The sequence below is a fragment of the Gossypium arboreum genome, chromosome 7 (assembly GCF_025698485.1).
Source record: "Gossypium arboreum isolate Shixiya-1 chromosome 7, ASM2569848v2, whole genome shotgun sequence".
Taxonomy (NCBI): domain Eukaryota; kingdom Viridiplantae; phylum Streptophyta; class Magnoliopsida; order Malvales; family Malvaceae; genus Gossypium; species Gossypium arboreum.
This window is the reverse complement of record NC_069076.1, coordinates 21160524-21176670: the sequence shown is the minus strand read 5'-3', so window position 1 is coordinate 21176670 and position 16147 is coordinate 21160524. Positions and strand designations below refer to the sequence as shown.

At 30.1% G+C, this 16147-nt stretch overlaps 2 protein-coding genes across 3 annotated transcripts; one reads left to right on the top strand and one right to left on the bottom strand.

The window, feature by feature from the left end:
* The first annotated feature begins 3397 nt into the window (after positions 1 to 3397).
* On the top strand, positions 3398 to 5477 carry LOC108453365 (uncharacterized). Of its 2 annotated transcripts, none has more exons than XM_017751429.2 (4): positions 3398 to 3553; positions 4146 to 4334; positions 4450 to 4513; positions 4794 to 5477. In XM_017751429.2, the coding sequence occupies exons 2-4, from the start codon at positions 4159 to 4161 to the stop codon at positions 5079 to 5081; spliced, it is 528 nt and encodes a 175-aa protein (XP_017606918.1). In that variant the 5' UTR covers positions 3398 to 3553; positions 4146 to 4158; the 3' UTR covers positions 5082 to 5477. The 2 variants fall into 2 exon arrangements, with proteins under 2 accessions (XP_017606918.1, XP_052886451.1); XM_053030491.1 differs by lacking the exon at positions 3398 to 3553 and adding an exon at positions 3562 to 3949.
* An 8762-nt stretch (positions 5478 to 14239) lies between these two features.
* Positions 14240 to 15276, bottom strand: LOC108453366 (ribulose bisphosphate carboxylase small subunit, chloroplastic). The gene is made up of 3 exons (XM_017751430.2): positions 15003 to 15276; positions 14767 to 14901; positions 14240 to 14674 (listed from the first exon to the last, which is right to left on the bottom strand). Exons 1-3 carry the CDS (start codon positions 15183 to 15185, stop codon positions 14444 to 14446), a joined length of 549 nt encoding a protein of 182 aa, XP_017606919.1. The 5' UTR covers positions 15186 to 15276; the 3' UTR covers positions 14240 to 14443.
* Positions 15277 to 16147: the final 871 nt, after the last annotated feature.

Below are 16147 nucleotides of genomic sequence, written 5' to 3'. Positions count from 1 at the left end.
GTGGGGGTCATCCAGAGTGCCTTAAGAGGTGGAGCTAATTATATGCTAACCTTTATTGATGATTTTTCCAGAAAAATTTGGGCGGAGCTAATTATATGCCAACATTTATTGATGATTTTTCCAGAAAAATTTAGGCGTTCTTCTTGAAGTAGAAAAGCGATGTGTTTTTCGTATTTAAGTCTTGGAAAATTATAATTGAAAAATAGACGAGAAAACAAATAAAATACCTCCGCACAGACAATGGCTTAGAGTTCTGTTATGATGAGTTTAATAGATTGTGCAAGTCAGAAGGGATCGTGAGACACTTGACAGATCAACATACTCCACAATAAAATGGCGTTGTAGATTGAATGAACAGAACGACCATGGAGAAGGTTCGATGTATGTTGTCAAATGCCAATTTACCAAAGTCGTTTTGGGCTGAGGCCTCCTCTACTGTATGTTTTTTTATCAACTGATCCCCATCCGTTGCCATTGAGAAAAAGACTCCACAAAAGGTATGGTCTGGTAATCCTGCTAATTATTCTGATTTAAAGATATTTGGGTGTCCTACATATGCTCATGTTGCTGATGGAAAATTAGAACCGAGATCCATTAAATGTGTTTTTCTTGGTTATAAAGCTAGCGTAAAAGGGTATAAGTTATGGTGTCCTGAAAATAGAAAAGTTATGATTAGCAGAGATGTTATTTTTGATGAAATTGTTATGCTACCTAACTTATCTCTTAAAGACTCTTCCAATAAAGAAAATCAAAAGCAGGTAGAGCATCAGATTAATATAGAGTCGACTCCTTAAGCCAGTACAAAAATTAAGAACAGAATTGCTTCTTCACTGCAATACTCTATTGCCAAAAACAGAACTAGAAGAGAAATTAAACCTCCAAAGAAGTATGTCGAGGCTGATCTAGTTGCTTATGCTTTAAATGTGGCTGAAGATATAGATGCGAATCAAGAGCCATCTAACTATTCTGAGGCGGTTCGCTGTGAAGACTCAGAAAAGTGGATGTTTGCTATGCAAGAGGAGATGGAATCACTCCACAAAAATAGAAAATGGGATCTTGTGAAACTTCCTAAAGGTAAAAAGGTTGTTCGTTGTAAATGGGTGTTTAAAAAGAAAGAAGGGACTCCAGGAGTTGAAGAACCCAGATATAAAGTAAGCTTGTTGCAAAAGGGTTATAGTCAAATTCCAGAAGTAGACTTCACAGATGTGTTCTCCCTAGTTGTTAAGCATAGTTCGATTCGAGCTTTACTTGGTATTGTGGCCATGCATGATTTGGAGCTTGAGCAGTTAAATGTAAAAACTGCATTTTTTCATGGAAAACTTGAGGAGGATATTTACATGCAACAACCAAAGGGTTTTACAGTCTTAGAAAAAGAGGATTATGTTTGCTTGCTGAAAATGTCCCTTTTACGGTTTGAAACAGTCACCAAGACAGTGGTATAAAAGGTTTGATTCCTTTATGACTTCTCATAATTTCAAAGAAATAGTTTTGACAGTTGTGTTTACTTTAAGAAAAACAGTGATGGTTCTTTTGTGTATCTACTTCTTTATGTTGATGACATGTTAATAGCAGCAAAAGATAAATGAGAGATAACAAAGGTCAAAGCCTAACTAAGTGAAGAATTTGAGATGAAAGATTTAGGACCAATAAACAAGATACTTGGTATAGAGATTCTTAGAGATAGAAAAGCAAGTAAATTGTACCTAAGTCAAAAGGGGTACATTGAGAAAGTTATTTACAGGTTCAATATGCAGAGTGCTAAGCCTGTTAGTACTCATTTATCAACCCATTTTAGACTTTCATCGGCTTTGTCTCCACAATGAGATGATGAGATTGAGTACATGTCACATGTTCCATACTCTAGTACAGTGGGATCTCTCATATATGCTATGGTTTGTTCACGTCCAGATTTATCATATGCAATCAGTGCAGTTAGCAGATACATGGCGAATCCCGGTAAAGAACACTGGAAAGCAGTTCAGTGGATTTTAAGATACTTACGAGATACTACTGATGTTTGCTTACAGTTTGGAAGAACTAGAGATGGAGTCATTGGGTATGTTGATGCTGATTTTTCTAGAGACCTTGTTAGAAGAAGATCTCTCACAGGTTATGTTTTTACAATCGGAGGTTGTGCAATTAGTTGGAAAGTCCCTTTGCAAACTACAGTCGTTTTGTCTACCACTGAAGCTGAGTACATGGCAATTACTGAGGCTTGTAAAAAAGCTATCTGGTTGAAGGGACTCTTTAGTAAACTCAATAAAGACCTTCAAATCAGTACAGTATTTTGTGACAGTCAGAGTTCAATCTTCCTTACAAAAGATCAAATGTTTCATGAGAGAACAAAACAAATTATGTTTGGTATCATTTTCGGTATCATTTTGTTCGTGATATTATTACTTATGGAGATATTGTTGTGAGCAAAATTAGTACTCATGAAAATCCTACAGATATGATGACTAAGTCACTTCCTATAACCAAGTTTGAGCATTGCTTAGACTTTGGTTGGTGTCCATTGTTGAAGTTAAACCCTTAAGGGGTTTTATGGAAGAGGTGGAGAACTTGTTCGTTGAGAGTTCGCGATGAAGAACTTGTTCATTGAAAATCATGTCAAGGTGGAGATTGTTAGATTTAAATGACCCGAATCCTTATTTAAATAAAATACAATGGTAAAATAAAATAAAAGTAAAATCCATATAGAACTACACTTATTTTATTTTATTTTAGAATAAGGTTTTTTAAACCTTATTAAACTCCATCTATTTTATATTGATTAGAATAAGGTGTTTCAGTCTTACTAGAATATGGCTTTACAAGCCTATAAATAGACATAATCTATTCTTCTTGTAATGATTCGAATTCGACATAGTGAATTTTTTTCTCCTCTGCCTGTGGTTTTTTCCCGAAAGGGTTTCCACGTAAAAATCTGTGTGTTCTTTATTTTATTTTATTTTATTTTATTTTTCACAAAAATTGAGAAAGCAAAAAAAAAATAGTGAATTTAAGTGGGTATTAATAATGTGAGAGAGAGATGAGATTGAATTGAAAAAAAAATAAAATGGGAGGGGTTATAGGAAAATAAAATTTGACTGTTTGGGGGTGTCTAACAACTAATTAAATAGCTGTTATTTTTTATCGTTAGAGAAACGCTTCCAGCTAGAAGTATTTTCAAATGACTTAGCAGAAAGCAATTCTAACTAGAAGCATATTCCATACAACATGCTGAAAACGCTTCCAATTGAAAGTATTTTCTTGCAAATTGGAAGCGTTTTCCAAAAAATAGCTTATTTCGATAATTTTTTTCCAAAATCGGTCTATTCAAGTAATATTTTTTGACATTTATTGATAAATTAATCTTTTAATTGACCAAAGTTAATATAATTTTCCCAAGATTCAAAAAGAAAATTATTTAAAAAAAGGTGGAGGAGATTGTTTTACAATGGTAAAATGGGCATTGTATATAATTTACCTCCTGACCGTCATTAAGACCTTTTCCTTCCTCGTCTCATCCACGATTTATCTGCTATTTCTTCTTTCAAAGGCATTCCTTCAGGTAAATCTCAAAAATCAAGTTTCCCTTTTTTAAACTTATTTAATCATATACGAAATTTCACTTCTCTATATATATTTTGTAAAATTTATGTTTAGATCTGTTTCTTTTTCTTCCTATTTTTTTTGCTGTTAAGAACAATTCTGTTTTAAGTCAAATTTCAAAGTGTCTATTCAATAGTTATGATTAGTTTTTAGCTGTAACACTTGAATTTCCCTTCTGGGTATTTCATTCTTATTTGTTGCATCTTAATTAATCCCTGATATTTCGGATCTTCTTTATAACTCTCTGAATCTGATATATATAAATATAAATTATAATATATTTTACGCAGACATATAAATGCTAAATTTATTACAATTTTACCTCCATAGCAACCTGTGATCACTGATTTTTAAGGTCTGGGCCTAGATCTGTGTTTCTATTTATGTTTTCCATTTTGGGTTTGACCTTTTTTTGTTTGTTTGGATGCTGTGAAAATGAAGGAAACTAAAGGGGGAAAAATATAAATTGTCTGTTTCTATATCTTAATTCAATCTTTTTTCTTAGATCTGGTTGTTGACTTCTTTTTTGTAATTAATTATTTGAATGTTAGATTTTTGAGGAAGATGAATCACTACAATCTTCAGCAGATTCCCGTTGCCGTTTCCGCTTACGAGGAGATGGGAGGGTTTATCTTTTCAATATCGGAGCATCATAGGGCCGGCCCCGTTGTTTGCCCTAAGCCTCGGCGAATTGGGGTTCTCACCAATAACCCTATCAAGCCCTTTAGATTGCATATGAGGTATAATTTTTCTTTTCTTTTTCCTTTGTGTTTTTCCCCCTTTTCTCTAATTGGACTTTTGGTTGATTTGATTTGCTTGCTTTTATTAATTTAGTTTTTTGGTTTTCAATTCCAGTCACCAAGCCGATGTAAGTGAATCGAAAGCCAGTGCAGAACTTCTAGATATCATCCTCAACAAGGTAATCACTGAATCTCAAGTATTATAAAAAAGTGAAAATACTAATGTTATATACATATTGCTTTTTGATAGTTGCTATGGTTCTTAAAAGTATTTGCGTCTTGCACTTCTATCCGGATAAACGACTATACGAAAACGCTTCTAAAAGTCGGATATATATTTTCTTCCAGTTTGGAGTAATATAGGATATTTGCATTTTTGAGGTTTGTGTTATGTGTGTTAATGTTTTTGTTTCTAGGATGGACTTGTTTTAACGTGTTGTTTTGTTTCGGTTTTTGTAGGGTGATTTATGGGCAGAGCAATCTGCAGTACAGGTAGCATCTTCACCCCCATTTTTTTGTGGTTCGCCCCCAAGTAGGGCCACGAACCCAGTTGTGCAAGATGCTCGATTTGGTGATGAAAGAGTTGCAGCCCTTTCAGCATCGCAAAGTCCATCTCCGTCGCAATCGGCACATAAAGGGGGATGTGTTAGGATGTCGTTTGGGCTAAAACCAGCGGCAATTAGAGTAGAAGGATTTGATTGCCTTAACAGGGATAACCAAAATTCCAGAATCCCTGCTATGGCTTAGAACTAAAGTGTACATAAAAGGCCACCGTCCGGGTGAACAAAGCAGGGATGAATTAGGGAAATATGGATTATTTTTGGGGAGAAAGAGATTGACTTGTGTGTAGTAGTGTATATATGATGTGGTTTTTGGTCTGGTAAAATCTATTTGATTGCTGGGATGGAAGGGAAGGCAATGTGAAAGGATTGGATTTTCAGGGGATTGAGCAAATGATGATGAATTAGGGGATTAAGTTTTGAATGATTGATGGAGCATTTTTGTAATATAAATGATTTGATATTTTGATTTTGTAAATCACCATGGAGAAGAGCAGGGGAAGTTGTGTATAGATCCTATTGGTGATTGAATTTTGTTCTGTAATTTATGATTCAGTAATTGTCAATTTTTCTTCTTATGACATATTGAGCATCATATTTATGTTTTATCATATGATAGCAACCGACATGGTTCCTGATGATGGTCATTGCAGGCACATCCCCTCTATAAATCCCATTGGGAGTGCATTTTCCATTTGCTTCATGACTGGTTTTGACCTTAGCAGCTACACAAGAACCCATTGCAAAACCTTCCGAATCCCTTATAGCAGCAGCTATGATTGAACATGATTTTTTGTGAGTCACTTTTTAGTTTAATTATACTTTTGAAATTTAGTGCTTTTGCTTTTAATTTTTTTAAATTACTCATTTTATTTTTTAAAATTTAATAATTAAAATTCAGTTAATAAGGGGGTTAAGGAATTTCATTAAATTAGATAATATGCCGTTTTTATTTTAAAAATGGTTCATTTGGCTGGTTGAAAGACGCGTAGAAATCATGTAAGCAAAAAAATAAATAAAAATAATAAACTTTAATCTCTTTCGTTGAAAGAGTCTGAAGAAACTTACCATCTTTAATTTAGAATTGAAACCTTATAACTCTATATTTAATATTGTTTTTTTTTTGCTTATTTATGTTTGTAATATTAGATACATGAGTATTTTAAAATGTTATATATCTCACATTCTTTTAGTGATATTTTTAATTGATTTTCAATTATTAAATTCCTAGAATTAATATTTGTTAGAGATTGGCCTATATAAATATCGAAATAGAAAATGTATAGAAAATTGAACACATAAATATTTACGTGGAAAACCCTGATTTAAGAGGATAAAAGTCACGAGCAAAGGAGGCTTCGACATTTTACTAGATGAGTAAACAAACGAAGGTACAAGATGAAGAAAATAAATCTAAATGTATTAAACGTACAAACTCAAATCTCGAAAACAAAGCCCTAACTTGGGAATAAAATTCTCTCCATAGTTACCACGAAAACCCTCATTAAAACCCATTTGCAATTACATATTATTGCCCCCAAAAGAAAAGTTCTATAGTACTACATCTTTATTTGTCTTTCTAAAATAGGGATACAATGACCCCTTTAAATAGACTAAGTTTAAAAAGTTGAAACGACTAAAATATCCCTGAAGTAATTAAAGTTCGACTAGGAAAATATAACAGAGTTTAACTAAGAGAAGAAACTTGGTATTTGTGGGAAACATGTCACCACGTCACAACGTCATCATTCGCGTTGTCACGAAGTCGTTCGTCATCACGACGTTGGGAAGCTTCTCATCGTGATGTCATCAGCTGAAATTGGTAAGTGCCTGCAAGCTATCTAATAAATACGAGACACACCCTACAAACCTCCACCTTAACTCGTATTTAACGTACCTTCTTCTCCAAGCCCTGCCACATGTAGAACTCGATCTTTGCAGAATGTCAACCAAGCTTAAACCGTTCTCAAACTTGGAAACCGAAAGACTCCTAGTCTTCAAATCAAGGTTGTATAATGCAACCAATGCCAATGATACCCGAACGGATGTGTGCTTCACAACAAAAGAGAAAGCATCGAGGAAATCAACTCCCTCCACTTGACCGTCACCCTTTGCGACCAACCTTGCGTTAAACACTTTTCTTTATTCTAAACTGCTACAATATGAAATCTATGATCTCATCAAAATTTTCAATATCGAAATTCATTGTTATTATACTTGAATGGGTCGATTACAAGAACATAACCTAGCTCTGATACTAGTTTGTTGAGGATCGACCTGTATAAACAACGAACAAAAAAATAGAGAAAATCAAACATACAAATATTTACGTGGAAAACCCTCAGTTAAGAGGATGAAAAACACAAGCAAAGGGGGTTTCGACTTTTTACTAGATGAGTAAACAAACGAGAGTATAAGATGGAGAAAATAATCCTAAAAGAGCAAAACTCAAAAACCTAAATACAAAACTCTCTCCAAAACTCTTAATCAAATCTCACATAAGAGATATTCGATCAACTCTCTAAAATAGGGTTACAAAAACACTTTAAATAGGCTAATATTAAAGTCCTAATATGACTAAAATATCCCTAGAGTAACTAGAGTTTGATTGGGAAAAGATTACATAGTTTAACTAGGAAAAGAAACTCGGTGTTTGTGGGAAACACGTTGTCACATCGCAACGTCCTCATTTGCGTCGTCATAATGTCGTCCGTCGGCGCAACGTCGGGAAACTTCTCGTTGTGACATTGCTGGCTGACTTTGGCAAGTATCTGCAAGCTGTCTGATAAATGCGAGGCACACTCCACAATACTCATTATATAAAAAAGTCTCTTAAAAATAATTCAATAAACAATTGAGCTCTCAATCAAAAGCAACACTCAATTGAGTCCTTAATCAAACTTAAGCACTCAATTAAGCATTCAAATTAACACTTTCTCTGGAAGCCCCTACACAATGTTAACTCCCCCATGTGGCACAATAGAGTAATACCACGTGGCAAAATTTGGTAAATTTTATTATAAAAATCATAAAAATTATTTTTAAAATCTAATTTTTTGAAACTTTAAAATATACAATTTATAAAAATTATTAAAATGTTTTTAATAAAATCATTAAAAGCATAAAAATTCTAAAATATCTAAAAAATTCTAATTTTTATAATTTTTAAATATTTTATATTTTATTTTCTAAATGATTTCTATTATTTTTAATATTTTAATATTTTCATTTTTATAATTTTTAAAATTATATTTTCAATTTTTATAATTTTTCTAAATTCTATTTTATAGTTTTTTTCTAAAATTTCAAAAAAATTATGCTTTTTAATGAATTCTATTTTTATAATTTTAATAATTTTTATAAAGTCTATTTTAATGTTCTAAAATTTTAAATGCTTTTTTATTTTTTATTTTTTTATTTTTAAAATAAATATAATAGAAATTATCAATTTTCATCATGGCATAACCCGACATACCATGTGATGAAATTATTGACAAGTTAACGATGTTAAAAGATGAGGATCTAATTAATTGCTTAAATTTAATTGAGGACTCAATTGAGTAGTTAAATTTAATTAAGAATTCAATTGAGTATTATCCTATTTGAGAACTCAACTAAATTTTGAAATATTTTTCAATGGAATTTTAATATAATAAATATAGAATTAAAAGTAGGATTAAAATTTAAGCGTGCGAACGAGAGCAATAAAGAAAGGGGAGGCAAAGGCAGGGCGGTTGGGAGATGGTAATGGAATAGTTGGAGCAGCTAAGAGTCGGGACATTGGTAGCTTCACATTTGGCTAAATCTTTTTCATATTATTTTGGAAGCTGATGTAGTTGTGATGTGATGTTCTAAATATTATCAACTCAATTCACTGTTCCACCGTTAACTTTTATGTTTGATTTAGTGGTTAAAAGATATTGATTTAATTTAGATTTAAAGAATTGGGTAAATTTTTATTTAGATAATACTCTTTGAACGGAGGGTGTGTGTATATAGTGTGAGTATATATTTTTTTGCAATAGTTTATAATATTAGTAATAATAATATTTTATTATGTAAAAAATTATAATTATTTATCAAATAATTATATTGTAAAGATAAAATTTTGTATATAAAGTTATTTAATAAAATTATAAATTTACGTAAAGTTATATTATAAAACAAACATAATATTATAAAAGGATATCTCATTAAAATATATATCATTATGAAATGATATATTTAGATGTTTATATAAACCGCTTTTTATTAATATTTTCATTATTTTACTTGAAGTGTTGATGTTTATATAAACCGTTTTTTATTAATATTTTTATTATTTTACTTGAAGTGCTGATGTAATTTAAAAATATTTTAAAGTTTTAAGAAAAATGTTTTACATGTTTTAAACCATTATTATATTTCTTATTTTACTTTCCTATTTAATTTTTCTAATATATTCCTTCCACGTGTGTATCAACCTAACTGTATAGTATAAATATAAGAAAAACAAAAACAAAAATTCACTCACCACTACCTTGATCGATCTATTATACAACCACACCCATAAGCAGCTTTAGACAATTTTGACTCTTACAAGCGTGAAAGCATAATTTAGAAGGGATTTATATAAATTGTTGGAAAATAAACACAACGATAATTACATATTATTATTTACTATCATAATAGGTTAGTCCAAATTTAAAAGTGATTTAATTTAATTACGGTTTATTGTGCTTTAATTATTAAATAAAGTATAGATCAAATATGTGTAGATACTCTAGTAACTAATTTTTAATTGATGATGGACTGATTAGAGATTAGGGCTAATATGCCAAAGTTATATATATATATATATATATATATATATATATATGTAGGGTTATGGTCTCCAAATTACATATAAAGTAACTTTTTTAATATCCCATCTTTAGAAAAGGTGAGTCACCTTCTCTAATTACTTGTGTGCTAATTTGGAAGACCAAAACCCTAAGATCCGTAGATTTCAAGAAATCGATGAATTCAGGTACGCTTTCGCATCTAGTTTTGTTCTTAATTTATTCTTGATGATTTGACATGACGAATCTTGCTTTACAATTCTAATTTTATATTAAATATTATTTATGGTTCTAACACGTGGCATCAGAGCTTCGTCATGTCATGTTGAATTATTGGGAATGAATTGATTATTTATTATTTTTGGATTGATTCGTTTTTCTTTTTAATTTTATGGATTTGATATTTTAATTATATACTATGTTGAATCTTTGAATTCTTAATAAAATTTTTGAGTTTGGATTCTTTAAATAAAATTTTAGGATTTTATAAATATAATCTAGTTTAATATTTGAATATATTATTCAAAGATAAATGTTTATTTATTTATTTATAATTAAATGATAAAGTTTGATTTGTGGGATTTCTTTCTCTTCTCTCGCACAATTATTTTATAAATTTTGGTTAAAGTCATTATTAGATTAAAGTTACAGACTTATAACTTTTTGTAATTGAAGAATTTCAATTGGATTGTATAATTGGTTTTGAATGTTAATTCACTTGATAATCGAATGAATGAATGTTGTTAAGATATTTTTTTCGCACTATTTATTTTAAATTTTCTGTTTGTGGTTGAATGTATATGGAATTATCATATTTTGTCTTTATTCATAATGAATTATATTCACGATTGAATTCAATTCATATATACGAATGATTATTTTTGGTTTCTGTTATAATTATGGAACTGACTAAAATTAAAATATTTGGGTTTTTTTTATACGGTGGCTATAAATTTTCATAAGTAGTTGCGCATATGAAGGCCTTTATACAAATTGAGATTTTTTTTTTTTATATTTGGTAGTTATGGATTTTTTTAAGTGTTTGTGCATATAAAGAAGTTTTATGATAATGTCTTTAGTCATGAATATAAATTTGAGTTTACATTAAATATGTAAGGCAAGTCAATATTATTTTTTTATTATTAAATCGTGTATATGCATATATTATATGCATAGCAATGATTTTGAGGATTAATACATGATCATAATTTGCGTGGATAGGTGTTTATAACCATTATTCAATAAGATATCTTTTATAGTTTAATTTGTGACATTAAGTTTTGATGGATATCATTGAAGTTGTTAAATTTTTTCTTGTTATGGTTATATATTCAAATTTATGTGTGCTTTGATGCAAATTCATGTAAACTATATACATGTTTAAATAATTTGGTTTTAAGTTTGGTTCTACAACATTAGGTTCTGGCATCTTATGGTTCCAAATATTTAGTTAAATTATGTTGATATGGTCTACAATATGAACTATGGGATATATCAACTATTATAATTTTGTTTTTTTAGATTTATTAGCTTGAATGTATTTTTCAAGTATTCATGCAAATCTCTATTTAATCATTAATACAATTTTGGATTTACATGGTATATGCATGTATAAGTTTTTTTTATCTGATTTTGAATACATGTATATGTGTGAGTTACTTTGGTGTTTTTGTCTATGCTAAAAGAGAGAGCCATATTCTCTAGATTACTTGTATGCTAATTTGGAAGATCAAAACCGCAAGATCCGTAAATTTCAAGAAATCGATAAATTCAAGAATACTTCCGCATCTAATTTTGTTCTTAATTTATTCTTGATGATTTGACATGACAGATTTTAATTTACAATTCTAATTTATATTAAATATTATTTACTGTTCTAATATAAATACCATTGAGTATTTTGCAAATAACATAAAATTCTTATATTTTCACCCAACACAAATTTAACATCTTTTTCATTCGAATTTAACACTATATTTTATATGAGTGAAAAATTGGGATTTATATAAATATACAATATTATGAGTTATAAAAGTATAAAAAGAAAACAAATGCAATTATTGGTACGTCTACATTTATGGTCCAGAAAATAAATTTATAGGAGCCTTAAAACTTCTCATGTATCCCTTAGGGTAAATATGAGACCACTCATTTTCTTACTACTATTATTTTATTTTTCTCAGTATTCCATTGGATGGATTTATTCTGGTTGTTTCTTCTCAAATATATAAGATATTTCAGTAACCTGCGAAATATTTTCTTTTCTAATTTGATATATATTTTTCCTTACATATGAGAGTAGGGTTAGTTTAATAATATTTTTAAAAGTGTAGTTGAATTAAAAAGTAGTTTTGAGTTAAAGTTAAAATTTTCTGTTCCTACTTTTGGTAAGAAAAGTATTTTTAAAGGATATTTTATCTCAAAAATACTTTTAAAAACTTAAAAGTATCTTGTTTAGAAATATTTTTATTTAAAAAATATTTTTATCTTTAAAAATACTTTTGAGAAGCAATATTAAACTGACCTTAAGACGTAAATAAAAATTTTGATGATTGAGAATATTTTAATGTGTATTTTAAAATTTTAGATAATTACCATTTAACAGAATAAATACTTTAATTTTTTTTAAAAACACATCTTAAAATGAAAAAAAAGAAAAAAAAAGAAGACTTTTATTGTTCTTTTCTTTATCTTTTATGTATTGCTTCTCTAATATTAACATTTTAGGCTAAACATGGTAGAGAAATAATTATGAATTTTGTTAACATCAGTTATAATGTTAGTTGCGACTTAAGAAAAGGCCAAAGTCGACAAAATATTATAATTTACTTCACATGTATATATTTACATATTTTTGAGTAAATTACAATACTGAAAAACATTGAATTAAGTGAAAATTTCAAATAATCTTTATGTAATATGCCTACCTCATTTAAAAGAGATTGATTTAAGAAAATCTCTTTTATTATATTTTATAATAAATTATTTAATTAGAATAAGATTTTTATATTTATTTCGATCACATTTACTCTTTATTTTCGAATTTTTAGAGGAGTTGAGAGAGTATTTATTCTGTTTATGTTAGAAATCTATTTGAGTATAAATTCTTTGTAAGTAATTTGTTTTACCGATTAATTTATAACTAAATCTTTTGTGAAATTTTAATGTGAGAGTAAGTTGAATTTAAATTATTATCTTATTATTTAAGTAAGATCTTATAAATGGAGAAATTTTTAAACCGTGCTAATAAATTTTTAATGTCAATTTTTGAGCAAAACCTTATAGATGGTAAATTTTTTTGAATTACGTTAGTGTCATTTTTATATTCCTAATTACTTATTCGAATTGCAATTTAACCAATATTTAAACTAATATCTGATAGGCAAATTTCTTTTTAGAATTGCATTTTTAGAGTTGTATTCCAATTATTGGCGCACTTCGAGTGAGAGGGAGAGGGAAACAATTCTTATCTGAATTTCTCCATCTTTTGGTTCCACCACAAATGTAGCTATCCTTAATATTAGGTTTTCTTTTTCTTTTTTATAGAAAAGAGAACGAAAATTATAGTCCACTAATTAAGCACCAATTATAAAACAAAAATTCCTAACCCTTTTGAGTTACAAATTTTGAAATGAAATTGAGTTTAAGAACATAGAGCTACTAGTATTATTCAATATTATAATTAATATGCATCATTATGGTTTTCCTTTTCCATGTTGGGTTAAAAACTAATAAAGATAATCATAATTATTATTTTTAAAATAATAATGAATTCAATTCTTAATATTTATTCTTTTTATTATTTTAGTTGTTTTTTTTATATTTTACCATCCAATCTTGAAAATTAGTTAAATTGCTCTTTTAGATGGAAAAGTGACTAGATTTTTAAATTTAAATGACATTGATGCAATAGCTGCGTGATGTAATTTATAAAATTAAAAAAATATTTTAAAAAATCATAATTTTTTAAAAAATTATCCACATAAACAATAATATATATAAACTGTCATACAGATTGTTACATAGTGTCATTAAAATTTAATAGTTCCTTCAAATTTTCTATTCAAAGCAAACTAATATTTGACTTTTAAAAAAATTTAGAGTGAAAATGATAAAATAAAAATATATTATATATTAAATTTATCATTATTTTTAAATTAAGTTCAAAGATATCAACTAAAACTTATGTAATGCAAATCATTTGTCACTATACCAATAGTGATTTTAATATTTAACGAGGAAATAGATTGAATGCTGAATATATACATTTGAATTTAGCCTTTTAAGTTGTTATTTTAATGATAGAAACTTGGGATGTTATAATAAAACAATTTAATAAAAAATGGTTTGTTAGGTGTGTTCCTATGTACTAAGATAATGAGCCTCCAACAGCACAGCGTTGCTTGTCCACAAAATCTTTATCCTCTTATTTTAAAGGCAGACCACCCAATCGCCTTTTTCTTTTTTAATTTTTATCCTATCTTAACATGAATATCTTAGCACTGGAAATTAAGGAAGAACTGGATTCAAGAAATATGGCAAGAAACTACCTTTTTATTCATTAGTTCTCAGCCGTTCCATTGGAAATCCAAAACAAAACAAAACAAAGAGAAAGACCCCAAGCCAAATACCTCAATTAAAAAAGAAAAAGAAAAAGGGGGGGTTTTGAGGGGCTTAATTTAAGTACAACTTTGAAACAAATGGAATTCCTAGGAGGGAAGTAAACAACTTAGTAGCCTTTAGGCTTGTAGGCAATGAAACTAATGCACTGCACTTGACGAACGTTGTCGAACCCAATGATTCTAATGAATGCATTGGGGTATTCCTTCTTGCAATTCTCAAGCTCCTCCAACACCTGAGCCGAGTCAGTGCACCCAAACATGGGCAGTTTCCACATGGTCCAGTAGCGTCCATCGTAGTACGTGGGTAAGCTCGAGTACTTACGGTGCACGAATCCCTCCTGCACATACATATAAAACACATTTAATCAAATCAAATATCCCACTAAAAAAATAAAGTGTTGGAATGGAATAATTTAGAGCTCGAAAACACCTCTAATTCGAATTCCAAGCAAGGAATCCATTTAGAGCGAAGAAGGTAATCTACTTCCTTAGCCAACTGTACGGGTGTAAGATCGGGGAGGTATGAGAGTGTCTCGAACTTCTTCTTCCCAAGAGGAGGCCACACCTATACTCAAAAGCCAAGATATATATTTGATTCAATTTATGTAATTTGTTGTATTCAAACAATTGGGGTAATTTAAGTTGTATTTATGCATCACCAAGTACCTGCATGCATTGCACTCTCCCACCATTGCTTGCAAGAGAAGTGATGTCGTTGTTGGCCTTCCTAGTGACTGGGAAAGCAGAGGCAGACTTGAGGCCGGTGAAGGGGGCCACCATGTTGGCCTGTGCCGGGGAGGAGCAGTTCACGGTGGCAATGGTTGCCGATGAGATCATGGAGGAGGCCATTGCTATTACTGCTTACTAGTACTATATGCTACAGTTATACAAAAGAGTCTCACTGATCCCTTAATAGTGTCACTGCCTTGGTGCAATCCCCTATATATAGTCATAAAATTTGGCCTAAGCTCACAACATTTAGAGATTGGTTTGGGAGAAAGGGTGACCGTTGGATCCTAAATCAGATGACATTACAACCATTATGACCACAAAGAGGGTGGAAACTTTTCTTGAATGGTAAAGCCTTATCTTTGGCAACCTGCCACGTGGAAGAAGCACAGTGATCTTATCTCATTTCATCCAATGGAAACCGTGAATGCCTGATTTCTCCTTTGTCCCCTCTTCACGGTCCCATTTGGCCATTCCCGATTCAAAAAAAATCTATGTCCATACCTTGTTTGCTTGGTCATGCTTGCCTTTTGTGTTTTTACCTTTCGCCTTATCTTCAAATATGGTAACTCGGTAACCAAGTGTTAATTCTTTCATATAATTTTGATGTCGATTATAGGAATTAATTGTTAACATGAGCGCAGCTACAGTTGTAGTGGCATGATTTAAAAAAAAAAAACTGTTAAAAAGGAGAAGGTAATATTATTCTGACTAGACCTTTCTGATGATTATAAACTGTTGCAGCTAAAAGATGGAAGCATTTTTTAGGATTGGAATGTATGAGAGAATTAATGAAAAGTTACTGAAACAGGCTCTTACTTCAAGACCCCGCAAGATTGAAAGCCTTCCAACAAAACAAACAGTGATTTGGCAATCATTAGCATGCAGTTATAGATGGCGCTTTTCTTTTTCCCTTTTTTGTATTTAAATACAAACAAAAAGGCTTGTATCCCCAAAGAATCTACAACAAGGATTGGGGAAGATTCATATATATGGATTCCATGTTTGATTGCCTTGAGATGCGAACAGGACCCAGTAATGTGAGGGGTGAACCTTTGATAAACGAAAGGAAGTTTGATGTC

Coding starts and splice junctions, on each gene's coding strand:
- LOC108453365 (XM_017751429.2), top strand. CDS start 4,159: ATGAATCACTACAATCTTCAGCAGATTCCCGTTGCCGTTTCCGCTTAC. Junction 4,335..4,449: donor CCCTTTAGATTGCATATGAG/GTATAATTTTTC, acceptor TTTCAATTCCAG/TCACCAAGCCGATGTAAGTG. Junction 4,514..4,793: donor TAGATATCATCCTCAACAAG/GTAATCACTGAA, acceptor CGGTTTTTGTAG/GGTGATTTATGGGCAGAGCA.
- LOC108453366 (XM_017751430.2), bottom strand. CDS start 15,185: ATGGCCTCCTCCATGATCTCATCGGCAACCATTGCCACCGTGAACTGC. Junction 14,902..15,002: donor GGAGAGTGCAATGCATGCAG/GTACTTGGTGAT, acceptor TTTTGAGTATAG/GTGTGGCCTCCTCTTGGGAA. Junction 14,675..14,766: donor GCTTGGAATTCGAATTAGAG/GTGTTTTCGAGC, acceptor ATGTATGTGCAG/GAGGGATTCGTGCACCGTAA.